The sequence below is a fragment of the Cyprinus carpio genome, chromosome B11 (assembly GCF_018340385.1).
Source record: "Cyprinus carpio isolate SPL01 chromosome B11, ASM1834038v1, whole genome shotgun sequence".
Classification (NCBI taxonomy): Eukaryota; Metazoa; Chordata; class Actinopteri; order Cypriniformes; family Cyprinidae; genus Cyprinus; species Cyprinus carpio.
The window spans coordinates 7236820-7256707 of record NC_056607.1 but is presented as its reverse complement, the minus strand read 5'-3'; the positions used below and the strand labels follow the sequence as shown (position 1 = coordinate 7256707).

Here is a 19888-nt window from a genome sequence, read left to right as displayed (position 1 = left end):
TATCTTATTTATTTTTAATTATATGATGATCATGACCAGCTGACTTTCACTTGTGTGCAATGCAAAAATTGCATTTCTTATATTCGCTTTTGGACCTTTTCTTTCAGTAAGTTACTCAGTTAAAGCTTGAGAAAATAAATGGAGGTGTTAGTTCACCTGAAGACAGTGTTATTTTAGTATTATTTATAATCTCTTATAGTATTTATTTTTAATTATCTTTTTTCCCTTTCTGTTTTTATTTTAATTTTAGTTTAGGTTTAGTCATTTTTTTTATGTGCTTTTGGTACTTTTCCTTTTGCTTATATTTCTATTTAGCTTTAGTCAGTTTTTATTTTAGTACTTAAACATTGTTTATTTTAGTTACTTGACAAGGCAACATTTCTAATTTATGTTGTGTGTGTTGTTGTTTTTTTTATGTTAAGTTTTCATCTAATATTTATATTTTGTATTATTTCAGATTTATTTCAATTCACAAAAACATTTTTAATAGTTTTAAATTTACTTAAAAACAACACTGCTTTATGGCACAACTAGTAAAACATTTCTGCCAAACTTTATTGTTAAAGGTTCATTCACCCAACAGTTAAAATTTCATTACTGAACTATAAGATCAAACCCCGTTTTCTTTCCATCTGTGCATCACACACACACAAAAAGTCACACTGCTGGTTTCCTTTTAATGAGAATGAATGGGGAGGGATATTGTTGAACTTTAAGAAGAACATTTGCTGTTTTTGGAGCGTGACAGCGTCTTGCTTCATTCACTTTCACTAAATGAAAAATAGCAGCACCGAAGATGAGAAGCAAACTCAAGGGGTTTGGACCAAAATAAGGGTGATTTTCATTTTAGAGTGAAGTCTTCCTTTAACATTCTTTGTCTTCCCATAAGATGCCATACTGATTTAAAAAAAAAAAAAACAAGATTGCAGAAGGATTTTTAGAGAGATTAGTATCGAAGCAGTGGGTGGGATTTGTTACGTCTGTGAGCATGGACTAAATTACAGCACAGCGGTTCATTGAATTGACTAGTGTGCGGCCTGAGGGAGAATCTCACTCACCGGGACAGTCACAGCCTGAACTGTATCCTCATTGGGCCCAATTAGCACCCTCAGCGTCACTAATGGCTGCCAGACAGAATTTTAGTCTCCAGGCTGTTGCTGACAGTTCTCCTCATCTCCGTATGAAAAGGAGGCACATTTTTCAGGGAGTTAAATATGCTTTTAGCACCCAGGTTGTTAATTACCCATTCACATACCTTACCGCTTTAAAGCAAGACACTACAAGCAAAATCCTTTTGAAATGTTGGCCTATTATATATTTGGCTATAATGTATTGTTTCAGACTAGAAAAAAGAAAACATCCAAAATACACGTTTAAGTATTTATTTTATTGCACTTTATCCCTTTGTGTCTGTAAATTTCAATTACAGTACATATTTTTATAGTCTGTTTTCTCAAAATGAGTTTTTCCTCCTCTACACCAACAGTGTAGCTGTATTTAATCTATATTTTGAAGTTTGTTCATATATCATTTGACTGATTTTAAACAATGTTTTATTCCTGAAAAAATATCAAATTATATTTGTATGGGTGTTGACTATTTTCTGATGTATGGAGCGAAAAAAATACATGCAAATTAGTTTATTATTATTTAATTTTATTAGCCTAATTTGCATATTGAAACATATTGCATATTGAATATCGGGCAGTTTTACTAAACAGGGTAAATTAGCACTAGAGCGCAATTCCATAAAAGAGCCAATGGGAGGGGAAATTCTGCAGGTGATTTACTGACAGTGCGCACATTAAAGAACACAGACGCACCCAAATCATTCCATAATGACCAGCGCAATCTACCAGGAGCAGAATTACCACCTGCTTTAAGACATGCTTTTTTGGGCGTTAAATAATGGTGCAAATACCAGTAATCTGACGAGTGCAAATGTTAGTAAATCACATTGCATGATTCATGTTAATACTTTTCTCCCATAAATTTTGCATCTGAAAGGGATACTACTATAAATGCATATTCAATAAGTTAAGGTGCAAAAATAACGGAGTCCACGCCTTTTCAGCGCTAATTCTTCACTGTATGTCTTTAGTAAATCCTGACAGAATGATTTTAACGCCAAAATACGGTTTGCGCTGGTGTAAGTTATTAGAAAATATGGCCCTAAATTTCATAAAATTGTAATATAAAACAGTGTCGGTAGTTTGTAATGTTATCGATGAACTGGGAAAGTATGGTGATTGTGATGAGTGGGGCGGGGCCGAGAGCCGTGGGAACGGAGCGAGGCCGGTGGAGTAATTGATAATGAGCGACACCTGCACCACTCACCACAGTAATATCTACACTGAAAAAAATGATTCATTGAATTTGCTAAAAAAAAAAAAAATAAATTAAGGTAAGTTACAATCAATTTATTTTAGCTACATTTAAATAAACAAATTTAGTTAGTAACTTTCAACATTTTTTTTTAAATGTAGCTAAAAGAAATTGTTTGGAACCACTTATATTAAAAAAAAAAAAAAAAAAAATTAATTAATTTTTTTTCATTGTATCGGTTAAATTTTAACCTTATTCAACTGTTGTGTTTTGCCTTAAATGTTTGCATTCTCTCCAGCTGTTAGTGAAGATGTTATCCTTGTGTAACCCAAGTTTTGATCATTGCATATGTCACAAAACAACCAAAAATAACTGAGTACCGAGACACCCAGAAAAGTAAAAAAAAAAAAAAAAAAACTTTAGCCATTTGTTTTGTGATATGGATCAGACAGTCCATGAGTAATCTGTTAATGTGCTGTCTGAGGTTCACTGGGAGCGTCATAGCATGTTTCCAATAATATGTCTGTCCATACTGAATGACATGACATTCAAAGCCAAATGGGACATATTGGATGATTAATATACAGCTGTTTGCATCATAAATTTGGACCAAGATTTCACTGTGGGGAGGGCTACACTGGAAGTCACCAAAGAGAAATGGAAAAAATCTCAAAATTTCTTGGTTGACAATATTATTGCTTGTTTTTTATGTTTTCATAAAAATCCTTAATAGAGTCTTGTGGCATTGAAGTGTGCTTTTAATTTATATGTATTGTATGATATTGTCGTCTTGAAAGAGCTGATTTACTGAACTTTGAAATGTCCCTTCAGCGGCTTGTTTTGTTGGCTGTATATGTCAATAAAATGACGGATTAGTCCGACAACCATCTGGTTTTCTGTTCCAGGGCGGAGATGGTGCTGGGCAACATCATAAAGAAGAAAGGATGGAGGTATGTTCATTAACAGCATACAGCTTTTCATTTCCTTCAGCCGCTTCTTATCTTGTGCTGATAACTCAGCCCAGTGCCTCAGAGATTGTGCCACTGCAACCCCAGACAGGCAGAAATATAAATTATTAAAGCCTGGCTCACCCCGTAGATGTCCCATCTAGATATTGAATTATGAAACAGTCACATGGGTGTGTTTATTGTGCAGTTGATGTCCTGATATATGTGTGTGTAATGTAACACAAGCTAAAGGAGGTTCATGGTTAATAGGAGCCCTTTTGTTAAGATGTTATAATTTAATGCAGGGTGGGCTCTCACTGTTTCTGCATAATGAGATGAAGAGTAACTGAGCTCTCTGCAAGAAAGGATCTTCACATTTGAGTGTGTGTGTGTGTGTGTGTGTGAGTGTGTGTGTGAGTGTGTGTGTGTGTGTGTGTGTGTGTGTGTGTGTGTGTGTGTGTGTGTGTGTGTGTGTGTGTGTGTGTGTGTGTGTGTGTGTGAGAGAGAGAGAGAGATATTGTGCTGCTTAGTCATCCTGCTAGTCAGTGTGCATCAATATCAGGGCACACAACCCCTCACCTCTGCAGAGACATAGCTTATTTCTGTCCTCTGTGTCTGTATGTGGGTTTAGTTAAAATTTGTGAGAGAAAGTGAGCTAAATCTGACAGAACTTCTATTTGAGGAAAGGATATTCTTAAAAAAAAAAAAAACTTTAAGTGGTAGTGAATTGTGTGAAAAATATGTAATCATACAGTCCTTAAAAAGTAACTGTAATCTGATTATGAGCATTATAAAACATAATATAACCTACAAGTATTTCATTTCCTGGATTCTGATTATGTAATCCAGATTACATTATGTAACACTGATACTAGTGTTTGTGTGTATATACTGTATGTATACTGTCTGTGTGTGTGTGTGTGTGTGTGTGTGTGTGTGTGTGTGTGTGTGTGTGTGTGTGTGTGTGTGTGTGTGTGTGTGTGTGTGTGTGTGTGTGTGTGTGTGTGTGAGCGTGTGTGTGTGTGTATATATATATATATATATATATATATATATATATATATATGCGTGTATACGTATGTAATAACAAAAATTACATGAATATAAAATATATTTATGAACCTTTACATGAAAGCAGATGTCTGTGCTATGTCCTCATTTAGGTGTGTGTGACCATGCATTCCTTTGAAATTAAAATGGTTACCGCAAGCCATTATTCTGTTGTAATTATTTGCAACTTGATAATTAGTTTTTAAAAGCTTTTCAAAAAATGTGACCTATTTTTCTTCTTTTTTTTTTTTTTGCAGACGCTCCAGCTTAGTCATTACAACCAAAATATTTTGGGGTGGAAAGTATGTATGTTTAATATTTATTATAAAATGAATCATGGCATTATGCGACAAATACTTCTGAAGCTTTAATGTTACACTTGTGAGTTAATGTTGCTGTTGCTTTTTACTTCTGGTATATGAACACTTAAGTCTTTGAAATAGTTTTATATTTTGAATTGAATAAAATATTTTGGCCTCATTTCTAATATTAAACCAAGTAATGTCTTAGCAATATAATTTACTAAAGATGCAGTACATATGCTGCTGTTTTCTAGAGCAGAGACTGAGAGAGGACTGTCAAGAAAACACATTATAGAAGGTGAGTGGACCTCAAAGCATACATGTTACAGAGCAGCAGCTGACATGAACTGCTGTAAATGCCTCATTCATTCAACTAATTGTGTGCTGAATTGATTTGTTACTCTTCTGTAGGTTTGAAGGCATCATTGGAGAGACTGCAGTTAGAATATGTGGACGTAGTGTTTGCAAACAGACCAGACCCAAACACACCCATGGAAGGTACATCTCAGTCTCAATTCATTTGCTTTATACCTTTAAATATTAAACTCTACTATAACTCATCCTGTGCTGTTTGTGCTCCAGATTGATTCCTCAAATCACGTGTAAGCAAGATCATTGCAATTTGCCCATTTGGCCTTTTGTAAGTCGCCAGCCTGAATTAAATCTCAACCGATGTTTTCAGGAGAAAGGGTGGCTGCTCTTTAAAAAGCAAGGCAGAAATGTTATTTGATCTAATTTTTTTAGCCTAGCTGCCCTTTAGAACGTTCACACAGTTCAATGGTTGAAACACAAACAGCTCAGGGGTCCGTAGACTTCTGCTGTTCTTGTCATTAAAGAGCTTGACACTTCAATAGTCGGTTTTTCTCTTGCGCTCTTAGACAGATCTCATATAGTCAGGCGAGAGCAGTAAATGACTCTGGTGTTGGTAATTAAGGATGGATCTTTTCCAGCCCTCATTTGAAGCTTTTTTTTTCTCCTTGAGCTGAGGTTGATATTGACCCGAAGCACAAGTTGTTTATTTTGTCTTACTCGTATTGATTCAAATTCTTCTGCAAGATCCAGAAGCAATTTATCATTTAAACTCCCCTCCCTTGCATTTATCGAGTTTGTTTTCTTTTGCTTGTTAATATTCACACGTTCACCCGTACTGACATGTTCTGATGGCAGCGTGACATGATGAATAGTGCTGTAACTCTCTGAAAATCTGCGGTCTGATTGGCAGAGACTGTGCGGGCGATGACCCATGTGATCAATCAGGGAATGGCGATGTACTGGGGAACGTCACGCTGGAGTCCGATGGAAATCATGGTGAGTCACAGACTCCTAACTTTTAGATGTTTGCACCCCTGTAATCAGCTTCTGCACCGGCTGCTTTTGTTCCTGAAGAACTCTTGATGAATCTAAAGATGCTTCTGTTTAAATAAGTGCTGTCAGTGAGACAGTCTAACCTGAAATACTGGGCGGATCAGAGATCTAAAACAGCACCGCACTGAGTCAGACAAACCGTTCACACTGACAGAATGTTAAAAGACGATCTGTTGTTTGTGTTCAGTGACGCCTCGTCAGTCACAACTCATTTGTTTAGTTATATGTAACTAAAAGGTTCTGTCCCATTGCCCAATAATTGAGTCGCGTTAACCGAAAATGTTCCACCATTTACCGAATTTTACATGGACAGATCATTCGACAAGCGTTCTGTTGTTTTGACTAGTGTTTTGACTTTGATTAGTGTCACTTTATAATTATCATTGTTTTACTAATCAGTGACATGTCTTATTTGTTATAGATGCAGTGACTTAAATTTGACTTTTCAAAATGTTTTTGTTTTTTGAATAAATCAATGACAATTATCGGCATGTTATTTTAGTACTTTTTTTTTATGACTAGAAATTTTCAAGTCCAGATATTTATAGATATCTGTATCTGTAGAACTTTATTCTATATCTATATTTATAGAACTTGATAATTATATTGACCTTAGATTCAAAGATCTCATTCATAAGAGTCATTTGTTCATAAAACAGATTCAAAGACCTGGCTCAAAGTATATCATATAGATACTATTATATATATTTTTTGTATTTTCTATTTTTGTTTTAGTTTTAAGTTAAATCTTTAGTATTTTATATTTAGTATATTTAGTAATTTAATTTGTGTTTAGCATAAAAATTTTTAAAGGCAATATAGATTTGTAGTATTTTATATAACATGTTTAGATTTTTTTTTTAAATGTCTATATAGATTTTTATTTTGGTTTTAGTTATTTTAGTACAGTACATCACGTTAAACTAAATTATGTATAGACTGTTTCAACATAAACAAACATTACTCCGCATGCACGCTTTTGTGGCCCAAACTTAACTTCCGGTAGACTTCTGCAAAGAATCAATAACAACAGCAAAGTCCCTCTAGATTAGATTATTTCTGATAACAAGCAAAGTATGTTTGCTGCGTGACTGATTTGAAAATGCTAATTCATTCTCTGCCAGCAGGAGGTGCTTTTGGAGTGGCAGAGATGGATGTTTCCCCAGTAACTGTACACAAAGCAGCACTCTGCTCACAAACACTGCTTTATCAGGCATTACATGCAAGATGAAATGGAAATGACATCGAAAATTTTCTGAAGGCAGTCGGTTTCCTTCAGAGATACAGTGATATAAAAACACCCGTGCCGCGTTTTGATTTTGAAACGTGCAGTGTTTTTTCAAAGCCTTTTGGAAAGTCTTGTGGTGGTCAGTTTTGTTATTGTGACAGGCGCCACAAATAAATCAATGCATGGGAGAAACATCCCATAGCACAACAGCCTGAGTCACACTTCAGTCTGCTCATCACCTTAACTTTAACTGCGCTTGTAGTCAGCGCCACTAGCCAGACCGATAAACAAACACAGACCAGGAAGTTAACCGGAAGTTCCCCTATTATTTTAGTTAGTTTATTTTAGGTAACAGAATTGTTATATTTATTTATTTTTTATTTTTTCATGGTTTTAGTTTTTGTTATCTATAATAACCCTGACTTAAAGAACTTTCTCATGGACAAAGTCATTTGTTTGTGTTTGTGAATTGTTGTCCGTGTGTGTGTGTGTGTATTATAACACATTTACAGTTACAGTTGATGAATTACAGTTTAGTTTCAGTACATACGTAGTCCAATGGACTGGGGAGGGAGAGTTGAATTTTTTCACACATTTAATCAAAAAAGAGCAAGAGAAATCCTGTTTTCCATGATTTGACCTTTTTAAGTTCACAAGTGGTGCTGCATTCATACGTCACACCAACCTTATCATTTTGCTGGTGTTTTGTAGGAAGCGTACTCTGTGGCCCGACAGTTCAACCAGATCCCACCAATCTGCGAACAGTCAGAGTATCACATGTTCCAGAGGGAGAAAGTGGAGGTGCAGCTTCCCGAGCTCTTCCATAAGATCGGTGAGTGGTGCTGCTGCCGCTCAAGCCACAGAAACACTGACCAGATGCATCTTTTCAATGGGGTTTGACCTGTGTTCTCAGGTGTGGGTGCGATGACATGGTCCCCGCTGGCCTGTGGGATAATCTCAGGGAAATACGACAGCGGGGTGCCGGCCTACTCTCGCGCCTCACTGAAGGTACTACATATCCCATGAGTCTCTCTGTCTCCTCCTCCTCCTCTTCCTGGTGGCCTCATATGTGATTCCTTTGTGTTTGGTGTTCTAATGTGAATGTGTTCCATGTCTTCCAGGTTCTATAGTTGGTGTTTTCCTGTAGATGTGTTTGTTGTTGATGGCATGAATCCACACGCCTGATCTTCAACATATATTTCTTTATGTTAATGAGTTTCTATGGTAACTCTGAGGAGGATTGGCACTTGTTTTATCAGTGTTTCCATCTCTTTCAAGCACACTAAACCACACACACAAGTGCACACTAAAAGCACCCGTTTCTCGAGCTCTATGTTGGCGTAGTCGCATGTTTTTGGCTCATTGGTGTTTTTGTGACCCATCATCTTCCTCCTGTAGTCTTGTGTCACACTGTTGATCATTCCTGATATCTTGTTACCTCTGTGTAACGTACATGTGGATTGACACTTGACTATAACAGAACCGTGCTGGTGGTCTGAACAGTGATGGGTCCACTGGATTTGGAGACCCGTGAGTGTTTAGATCACTAGACCACACTGGTCCTTTTCCACTGTTAATTCATATTTATCAATGATGGACCTGAAGCTGGATTATTTATCCTGGTCTAGCACACACACAAACATGCTTTTGCTACTCAGTACAAATGATAGGTTTTACTTTAAAGTCAACATGAAGTCCAAATTTACTAGAATCTGACATTTGAAACATAACTGTTTTTTCTCACACATATTTTGATGTGTATATAGATTTTAGTCACTTTTATTTAGGTTTTAGTTCTTTCAGTACAGTACTTTAAGTTAAACTAAATGAAAATTAGATGTTGCAACTAGCTGAAGGATATATATATATATATATATATATATATATATATTATATATATATATATATATATATATATATAATATATATATATATATATATATATATATATACAGTACAGACCAAAAGTTTGGAAACATTACTATTTTTAATGTTTTTGAAAAGAAGTTTCTTCTGCTCATCAAGCCTGCATTTATTTGATCAAAAACACAGAAAAAAAAAGTAATATTGTGATATATTATTACAATTTAAAACAATTGTTTTTAAATTTATTATACTTTAAAATTATCATTTATTTCTGTGATGCAAAGCTGAATTTTTTTTTTCTACAGGATCATTATCACATGATCCTTTAGAAATCATTCTAATATGATGATTCATTATCAAAGTTGGAAACAGTTCTGCTGCTTAATATTTTTTCAGAACATCTGATACCTTTTTAGGATACTTTGATGAATAAAAAGTAAAAAAAAATATAAATATTTTGTAATAACAATATACACTACTGGTCAGTAATTTGGGTCAGTAATTTTTTTTCTTTCCTTTTTTTTAAATAAAATCAATACTTTTATTCAGCAAGGATGTGTTAAATTGATAAAAAGTGATAGTAAAGAAAATATATTATTAGAATATATATTTATTAGAATTGTTTTTTTTTTTTTTTAATAAATGCAGTTCTTTTTAACCTTTTATTCATCAAATATATTAGACAGCAGAACTGTTTCCAACACTCATAATAAATCAGAATATTAGAATGATTTCTAAATGATCATGTGATAGACTGGATGTTACATGTGACACTGAAGGCTGGAGTAATGATGCTGAAAATTCAGCTTTGCATCACAGGAATATATTAAAGTATATTCAAATAGAAAACTATTATTTCAAGTTGTAATAATATTTCACAATATTACGTTTTTTTCTGTATTTTTGATCAAATAAATGCAGGCTTGATGAGCAGAAGAAACTTCTTTCAAAAACATTAAAAAAAGAGTAATGTTTCCAAACTTTTGACCTGTACTGTATAAATATATATATATATATATATATATATATAATATATATATATATATATATATATATATATATATATATATATATATACTGAATCTGGTTAACGTGAATTCAGTAAAGATACAACAATGATATCTATTATGATATGATTTCAAAAGAAATGATACATAGAGATGCTGTTAATTTTAATTACGAATGTTTATTCACATATTTAATATGCATATTAAATCATATTCAATAATTTCTCTTGGAAACATGCCGCATTACCAAATTCAATGAGTTGCAAATGTGTTTCATGTTGACTTTAAATTGAAAGTAATGTGTAATTTTAGCTAATCAACATTGAAAAAAAAAACAAGCTTAAAATTAATTTATACTACATTTTTACTTCAAACACAGCTTTCTCAGAAATCACTTCAAACTGATCATGTTTGTGAGTGTGTGAATGAGGTCTCTTTACCCCCTAAAGTTCTCTGAGCGAGTTCATCTCTGCTCATTTGAGCTTTTGGGCGGACAGAGTCACGTGTTTAAAAACAGGCCCTCGCCCACACAGGTGCTGCTGGGTGTTATGTGTCTGAGAGCGTGTGTGTGTGTGTGTGTGTGTGTGTGTGTGTGTGAGTGCACCGCTGTAGGCGTGGGACCCTGTTTTTGAGCAGGTGTGCTGTGTTGTTAACAGGGCTACCAGTGGTTGAAGGACAAGATCTTGAGCGAGGAGGGCCGACGCCAGCAGGCGAAGCTGAAAGAGCTGCAGGCAATCGCTGAGCGGCTGGGCTGCACGCTGCCACAGCTAGCCATCGGTACGCCTAACCCAAAGACACACTGCCGCTCTCTCTCTTTCTGTCTGTCTGTCCGTCCGTCCTGTGCCTCGCTCATCCTCTCCCCCTCTCATCCTCCCCTTCCTCAGACCGCCGGAGCGGAAGCGTCTGTCCGTCTGCGGATGGCTTCTCCAAACAAATGCAATTAGTTTGTGGCTGTTAATGGAAGAGTGTTCCTCCCAGCATCGTATTCTTGCTTAAGTGTAGGGATAAATATAATAGTTTAAAATCGATTTCGTATAGTGTTTTATGATGCTCAGTGTGGTATCTGAGATGGGAAGTGTTGTGTAATGCTTTATAGAGAGAATGGAGTATAAAGTTTCAAAGAAATATGTGCTGTTCGATCTAGAGCGAAGGCTTTTATAAGGACTGCGACACTTTGATTTAAGTACATCCTTTCAAAGTACAGTAATCTAATCTTAAGAGCTGAGAGCTTGTAACCACTAACCACTACACACCGCAAAACTCAATATAAAAGCAAAACCAAAAAACACAAAAACCAAAACACTCAAAGCGTTAAGACTAGGGGTGGGCGGTAATACCAAAATCTTATCACAAAGAAATTTTATATCACTGTAATGGTATGTAACACAATATGTTATTTATTTAAATGTAACAAAAACATAATTTATGTATTAGACAACTATGTGTTATAATTTTTTTGCTTAATTGATTATTGAATTATTTTATTTATTTATTTATTTTAGTATCAATTACTTGTATTAGTAATTATTAGATCTAAAATTATATATCTAAAATAAACCAGAAAAGGAATGATTATTATTATTATTTTATCAAAATAGTTATTAACAAATGAAAAAAATATATATTATTCATTATTTTGTTTTATTTTATTGTTAGTTATTTTATCAAAAGTTATTTATAACAAATAATTGATTTTATTTTAGTAATTATCTCATCAAAATTGTTTATTTAAAAAAATGTAATTGTTTTATTGTGTATTCTTAGTAATTATTTTCATCAAAATAAATGTTTATAACAAATAATTCTAAAAAGATTTTTTTTTGTAATCATTCGATTAAAATAATTATTTGTAAAAAAAAAAAAAAAAAATCTGGCATTTGTGCAAAAACTGCTTCACATTTTGAAACACAGAAAGAAAAACAGTAAAATGTATTCTTTAGAAGCTCATTCTTCTTTGCCTTCCTGATCAGGTCCCACTCTGTATTTTCGCATTACTGCGTGTTTCTTCATCGCTCTCACTGACTTAAATTATGACATGAAGCAGTCCTGTTCAATCGTAACCCCACAAATGTATCTCCCACGGTATAAATGTTATAGCAGCACAGATTGCTGTCGTCATACAGTCTATACTGCCATCACAGCACCCACCCCAGTCTGATACCCTTCATAAATCAGATGCATGAAGTTTCATCTTCCCGACCTCAAAAAAGTCATAAATTGGCAGCGTGTACATGACAGCACACCCTCTGTGATTCATCGACTGCGGGATGCTGGGGAATAAAGTTTTTGACAGGACCTCAATCCCCAAATCACGTCCCCTTCCCTCACCTGTCCTGTAATGCAGTCGTACATTACATTTCACACCTCATTACTGGGTTGCCAGCCCCTCCCGGGCTGTGCAAATCCCTCGTCCCCCGCACAAGCGTGGCCAATCGATTCACAGCCGGTACACAGCCACCGCTGCTCATTTACACCACCGCCAGTGTGTTTAAAAATAGTGCTGTGGGTCAGATCCGCTGTCAGGGTTAATGAAAAGCGCACGCATGTAAATGGGCAGATGATTTTGAGGGATGACATCATAGTGTGTTATTGACAGTGCTGGTGGAGGCTGTGAATTAATAAAGTATCTAAACTGCAGTGAAGCTTCTCTTTTGATAAAGTTGTTAGAGTAAGTTACTAACAAAAGGAGCTAAATACATTGACATTTTAAAATAAATAAAGATGAAAATAATTAAAAACAGTATTTTTACTACTATAGGAAAAATAGTATTTTTTATAAATTTTTATGTATATATATATATATATTTATAGCAATTATATATATATATATATATATATATATATTTATATACATACACACACACACACACAAAAAAAATAGGTACTTGTAATTAGATTAAATTGTTTTAAAACACTCATAATCAGACTACAGCTAACTTTTTATTGATTACTTGATTACATATATTCACACAATAGCAATAAATTATTCATAATATAAAAACTCCCCAAAAATATTTCACATTTAAAAATTCCTCCCTAATAAACCAACAAAACAACAAGCAACAAAAAAAAATATTTCATTGTGTTTTATTTTGACTAGTTATTTTAAAATGATTTTAATTTGACATTTTTTATGATTTAATTAATTATTAGCTTTTCATTAAACTCACAATTATATGTATTATAATTTTGTAAAATGATGCCCAGGCACTATTATTAAGCTTGAGATGTTTTACGGTTTTACTTTTAAAAATAACCCTAGTTTAATAACCCTTAATTAAAATAAATAACAAGGTCCAACAACAAACCAATCAACCTTTTTTTGCCTCAACTCACTGATGTGCAATAAATTGTAACATAAAACTAATGTAGCATTTTGTCAAATTATACTACTAAAAATATACTAGAAAAGTAGTAATACAAATTAGAAAAAAATTGTTAATCATTTTCCTTTGTTACAGTTTCGGCGTGATTGTATTCCATATGCACTGCCCTTCTCATTGTGTGTGTGTGTGTGTGTGTGTGTGTGTGTGTGTGTGTGTGTGTGTGTGTGAGTGTGTGTGTGTGTGTGTGTGTGTGTGTGTGTGTGTGTGTGTGTGTGTGTGTGTGTGTGTGTGTGTGTGTGTGTGTGTGTGTGTGTGTGTGTGTTCAGACAAAGCGATCTGTTAGGGGTAAAGTGCTAAAATCCATTAAAATCCGCTGTCGTTTTACCCAGAACATCAGAGCTGAATGTTTCATATCATTTGCAGCATTTGACAGTGTTGCCTTGAAAAATATGAACACGCTTCCAAATGGCCATCGTATTACAGGCACACACACATAGCAGTACAGTAAACACACTGCAGTGCCAACACACCGTGCCACAGATGGCACACACACACTCACACGCACGCAAACAAGCTCCCAGGAGGGATTCAAATCCCCACAGAGTTTCCTTCCTGTCTGTGTGTGGCGGCAGTGTTGCATGGACCGTGTTTAGGGAACAGCAGCAGTCAACATGGCTCCTCTTCACCTCCTCTGCACTCCTGCAGATATCGCTCGTCTTCCTGCGAAAAATAAAAAGCTCGCGCAGCTCTGATTTTGAGCTCGCTCAGTGTGTCCTGGTGCTGGGAGCCATGGTAACAGAGTGGTCTGGCAACTGCTGTGTGTTAAGTGAGATGCTTCAGTGTGTGTAGGAGTGGGAGAAGTAGCTGCTTTAATTTCGGAAATGGCTTAATTTGTATATACATATACATGTTTTGTTTTAAATAGAACATTTGTTTTTGTGATGGATAGGTTTTACTGTAAGAGTGTGTCATGTGTTGTGTATGATGTTATTTATGCTGTATGTTCAACATATTTGCTGCTCGTCTCCAGCGTGGTGCCTGAGAAATGAAGGTGTGAGCTCTGTGCTCCTTGGAGCCTCCAGCACGGATCAGCTCATGGAGAATATAGGAGCAATACAGGTGAGAATGCATATGTGCATGCGGAAAGTGGAATCTGTCAATCAAATGCTAAGCCCCGCCTTAAAATCATTATTGACCAATCTCAGTGTTGCTGCCATATAGAGTGCTCCAGTTTCATTTGCTTCCGGATCATTGCAGAAAATGAGCTCTGTGACCAACAAAAGTTCATTCTTTAGGGTTGCAAAATTCCAGAATTTTCAAATTTGGAAACTTTCCATGGGACTTAATGTGAATTTAAAATTTTAATCAGCTGCACAGATTATTTCTAGAACCCTGCACAATACAGCAGGTCTATTAAAGCCACACGACTGCATTTGAGCCCAACAAACTACATCCAGTCAAGTAAGTTTTGATGATATTAATAGGGTTAATATGTTTGATCTATGGTATTGAAGTTTATTACATTGAACACTTGAATACTTGATTCCAATCACTCAATCCACGCCATACACCATTACCATATAACAATATAAAAATAGAAAAACAAAAAAAACACACCGCTCATCCGGGTACAACGAGTTATATTGACCAGTACTACTTATTTGCTTAACGAGTCACTCGGGTATCGTTGACTGTCTGGGGCCATCTTGTGACTGAAAACACTTAACCACCGCGTGCTACAATGGAAGACTTCAGCATTAATTTCAACATATATGGTAAAAACAAATCTTTTATACATCCAGCCAGTTGTTATCTCAGAATAAACCCCTCCAGGCTGATACAAGTCCTGATCACCCTGTCGGGGTTTCACGGAGATAACAACCAGCTGGATGTACATTATCCCTTACTTAACTCGCAAATACTAAATCACAATGTTTTTTTTACAGTTTAAATTTTTCTGGATCCTGTTTTAATATTTCTAGACTCTGCATGTCTAATTGATTGGAACTCACAATATTAAACAGTGATTTATTAGAAGTTTAACAAAAAGTCAATTTTAAGGCCCTATGAAATATGTTTTATTTTCTTTCTCAAAATCAGTTTTATTTTTTTAGTCTGCACATCATTATTCACACAGACACAAGCAGAACATGCAGGATTCATTGTATGTTTGTGGCTTAATATTCCACAAAACACCTAGTCCATATCACCTTTTCGTTTAGGTGTACTGACAGAACTAATGTATCCATCCAAAATTTGGCAAAGTGCCATGTCATTCTGTTTTATACAGTAAAAAATTCTGTTTTTATTACTTGATTCTGCTATTCTGTCTGCGTTTATATGCTAAATGTAAACTCGCTCACATTTTCATTGACAGTTTAATAGGCTAGCTTTCATGGTGCTAACTAGCTCAACTTTGATGCTGTTTCTTCTGCCTCCGGCCAGCCAGTTTTGTGTTATCATACAAGAATGTAGGTTATAGTCTGATGTATAGTTTTTACCATTCTAGAATTATTCCAGTTCCAGTATTTCCAAAATTCCCCAGCTTAACTTCCCATGGAAAGTTTCACCCCTTTGCAATGCTTGCATCTTTTTTCTTGCATCTTTAATTTATTATATTAATCTTTCAAAAATTCACACACAACTTGAATGAATTTTGAAGCCTAAATTGTTACAGAAGTAAAAAGCTAAACATAGGCTATAAATGAACTACACCAGAGTCACATGACACTTCTGGCTTTATATTCAAAAACACTTTTTTCTGAAAACTCTGTGTTCAAGTAGTTTGTAAGATTGTGATTATAAAGAGCAGAAAAAAACAAGGCTCTATTACTTGATGGTTGTAGCTTGTGTTCATCAAAGACCTTATTTCAAGCATTTAACTAAAAACCGGCATTGACTTCAGCACGGTGGGACCAGAGGAGCTGATTTTGGATACACCATCCCCTACAGGTACTCTATTATTAGACATTAGAAGAATTTTTAACTGAAAGTTATCCAAAACCCAACATAAACCACTGTGCCTAGCACGTAATAGTGATAGAAGGTACCTATATTTTGATATTTCTACAGCACAGATGTTTTAGTTATTGGCTATCAGATGAGTCTTTTCTGTGCTTGGCTGGCTGTGAGAAGCATTTGCATCCGTTCTGATTCAAACTCTCTGCCATTTTAATCAGTTACGGCAGTTTAACAAATATAATGATGTGCTTTCCAGTCTCATAAGTATAAATCCGTTCGATTTTTAATCACTTTATGACCCATTTTACAGCACATCATGCTGTTCACAGAAAATCTCTGTTCCCTATGGGACTTCTGTAAAAGCTGTAAAGCCTGTCTGTGCAGGTGGGGCGGTGCGTCTTAGCCAAGGTGGTCGATTGCTGCTTGTGAATATAGTGCAGTACATATCAATTTATATATATTAGTGCTGTCAAAATTGTAATATCGCATCCAAAATGAAAGTTTTTTCTTACATAAAAGTTATGTATGTTTCTCTGTGTATATTTATTATGTATATATAAATACACACAAATACAGTATATTTCAGGGACAAAATAGGTTATTTTTATATAATTAATTATAAATATCATTATTTGTATTATGAATATATTTAGTTTACTAATATAAATATTATGAATATAAAGATAGGACGTGTAAATATATTTCTATATATACTGTATGTATTTGTAATTATATATACATAATATAACACAGAACACACACACATATATGTAAATAAAAACTTGTAATTTGTATGGGCCGGCGTTATTACTCTGTATAGCGGTGCAGCACTAAAATGTGTAGACTCGTAATGTAATGTGTGTGTGTGGATATGTGTGTGTTGTGTGTGTGTGTGGCTGGTATGTATGTTTGCACTCTGCATGTCTAATGATTGAACTCACAATATTAAACAGTGATTTATTAGAAGTTTAACAAAAAGTCAATTTTAAGGCCCTATGAAATATGTTTTATTTTCTTTCTCAAAATCAGTTTTATTTTTTTAGTCTGCATCATTTATTCACACAGAGACACGCAGAACATGCAGGATTCATTGGTATGTTTGTGGCTTAATATTCACAGACACTAGTCCATATCACCTTTTCGTTTAGGTGTACTGACAGAACTAATGTATCCATCCAAAATTTGGCAAATTCCATGTCATTCTGTTTTATACAGTAAATTCTGTTTTTATGACTTGATTCTGCTATTCTGTCTGCGTTTATATGCTAAATGTAAACTCGCTCACATTTTCATTGACAGTTTAATAGGCTAGCTTTCATGGTGCTAACTAGCTCAACTTTGATGCTGTTTCTTCTGCCTCCGGCCAGCCAGTTTTTGTGTTATCATACAAGAATGTAGGTTATAGTCTGATGTATAGTTTTTACCATTCTAGAATTATTCCAGTTCCAGTATTTCCAAAATTCCCCAGCTTAACTTCCCATGGAAAGTTTCACCCCTTTGCAATGCTTTTTCTTGCATCTTTAATTTATTATATTAATCTTCAAAAATTCACACAACTTGAATGAATTTTGAAGCCTAAATTGTTACAGAAGTAAAAAGCTAAACATAGGCTATAAATGAACTACACCAGAGTCACATGACTTCTGGCTTTATATTCAAAAACACTTTTTTCTGAAACTCTGTGTTCAAGTAGTTTGTAAGATTGTGATTATAAAGAGCAAGAAAAAAACAAGCCTCTATTACTTGATGTTGTAGCTTGTGTTCATCACAGACCTTATTTCAAGCATTTAACTAAAAACCCATTGACTTCAGCACGGTGGGACCAGAGGAGCTGATTTTGGATACACCATCCCTACAGTACTCTATTATTAGACATCAGAAGATATTTTTAACTGAAAGTTATCCAAAACCCAACATAAACCATTGCCTAGCACGTAATAGTGATAGAAGGTACCTATATTTTGATATTTCTAGCACAGATGTTTTAGTTATTGGCTATCAGATGAGTCTTTTCTGTGCTTGGCTGGCTGTGAGAAGCATTTGCATCCGTTCTGATTCAAACTCTCTGCCATTTTAATCATGTTACGGCAGTTTAACAATATAATGATGTGCTTTCCAGTCTCATAAGTATAATCCGTTCGATTTTAATCACTTTATGAGCCCATTTTACAGCAAATCATGCTGTTCACAGAAATCTCTGTTCCTATGGGACGTTCTGTAAAGCTGTAAAGCCTGTCTGTGCAGGTGGGCGGAGCTTAGCCAAGGGTCGATTGCTGCTTGTGAATATATGCAGTACATATCAATTTATATATATTAGTGCTGTCAAAAATGTATCGCATCCAAAATGAAAGTTTTTCTTTACATAATTTATGTATGTGTGCTGTGTATATTTATTATGTATATATAAATACACACAAATACAGTATATTTCAGGAAAAATAGGTTATTTTTATATATTAAATTATAAATATAATTATTTGTATTATGAATATATTTATTTATAATATAAATATTATGAATATAAATATAGACGTGTAAATATTTTCTATATATACTGTATGTATTTGTAATTATATATACATAAATATACACAGAACACACACACATATATGTAAATAAAAACTTTAATTTTGTATGCGATTAATCGTTTGACAGCACTAAAATGTGTGTATATATATGTATGTGTGTGTGTATATATGTGTGTGTTGTGTGTGTGTGCATGTATGTATGTTTGCGTTTATGTGTGTGTGTGTGTGTGTGTGTGTGTGTGTGTGTGTGTGTGTGTGTGTGTGTGTGTGTGTGTGTGTGTGTGTGTGTGTGTGTGTGTGTGTGTGTGTGTGTGTGTGTGTGTGTGTGTGTGTGTGTGTTTGTGTGTGTGTGTATTTTGGTTGTATATTTAGGTTGTAATCACATTCATGAATAACCTGGAAATATAAATATTTAAAAATATATATGTGACCCTGGACCACAAAACCAGTCTTAAGTGAGATTTATACATCATAAATAAGAATAAATAAGCTTTTCATTAATGTATGGTTTGTTATGATAGGACAATATTTGACTGAGATAGAACTATTTGAAAATCTGGAATCTGAGTTTGCAAAAAAAATCAAAATACTGAGAAAATCGCCTTTGAAGTTGTCCAAATGATTTCTTAATGCGTATTACTAATCAAAAATTTAGTTTTTATATATTTACGGTAGGAAATTTACAAAACATCTTCATGGAACATGATCTTTACTTAATATCCTAATGATTTTGACCCATACAATGTTTTTTGGCTATTGCTACAAATATACCTGTGCTGCTGAAGACTGGTTTTGTGGTCCAGAGTCACATCATATAAATATTCAGGTATTAGGAGGACATTAGTAAATTTCAATTAAAATATTTTATGAGTTCATTTTTTAAATCTCAAAATTATTAAAAAAAATGAATAAGAAAGGTGTGCAAATGTATTTTTTATTATTATTATTACATTTTGTGCACATTTACATAAGACAGGGGTCAG

The 19888-nt window shown here is 34.4% G+C and overlaps 1 protein-coding gene across 7 annotated transcripts in view; it reads left to right on the top strand.

Annotated features, from left to right (window-relative positions):
* The window catches only part of kcnab2a (potassium voltage-gated channel subfamily A regulatory beta subunit 2a), a 137817-nt gene that overhangs the window by 116816 nt on the left and 1113 nt on the right, over nucleotides 1–19888 (top strand). For all 7 annotated transcript variants that reach the window (XM_042733704.1, XM_042733700.1, XM_042733702.1 and 4 more), the window contains 9 exons: nucleotides 3231–3275; nucleotides 4580–4624; nucleotides 4879–4922; nucleotides 5036–5122; nucleotides 5847–5932; nucleotides 7929–8049; nucleotides 8131–8225; nucleotides 10747–10867; nucleotides 14447–14535. In XM_042733704.1, the coding sequence (XP_042589638.1) occupies nucleotides 3231–3275; nucleotides 4580–4624; nucleotides 4879–4922; nucleotides 5036–5122; nucleotides 5847–5932; nucleotides 7929–8049; nucleotides 8131–8225; nucleotides 10747–10867; nucleotides 14447–14535 (733 nt within the window). The remainder of the gene's footprint in view (nucleotides 1–3230; nucleotides 3276–4579; nucleotides 4625–4878; nucleotides 4923–5035; nucleotides 5123–5846; nucleotides 5933–7928; nucleotides 8050–8130; nucleotides 8226–10746; nucleotides 10868–14446; nucleotides 14536–19888) is intronic.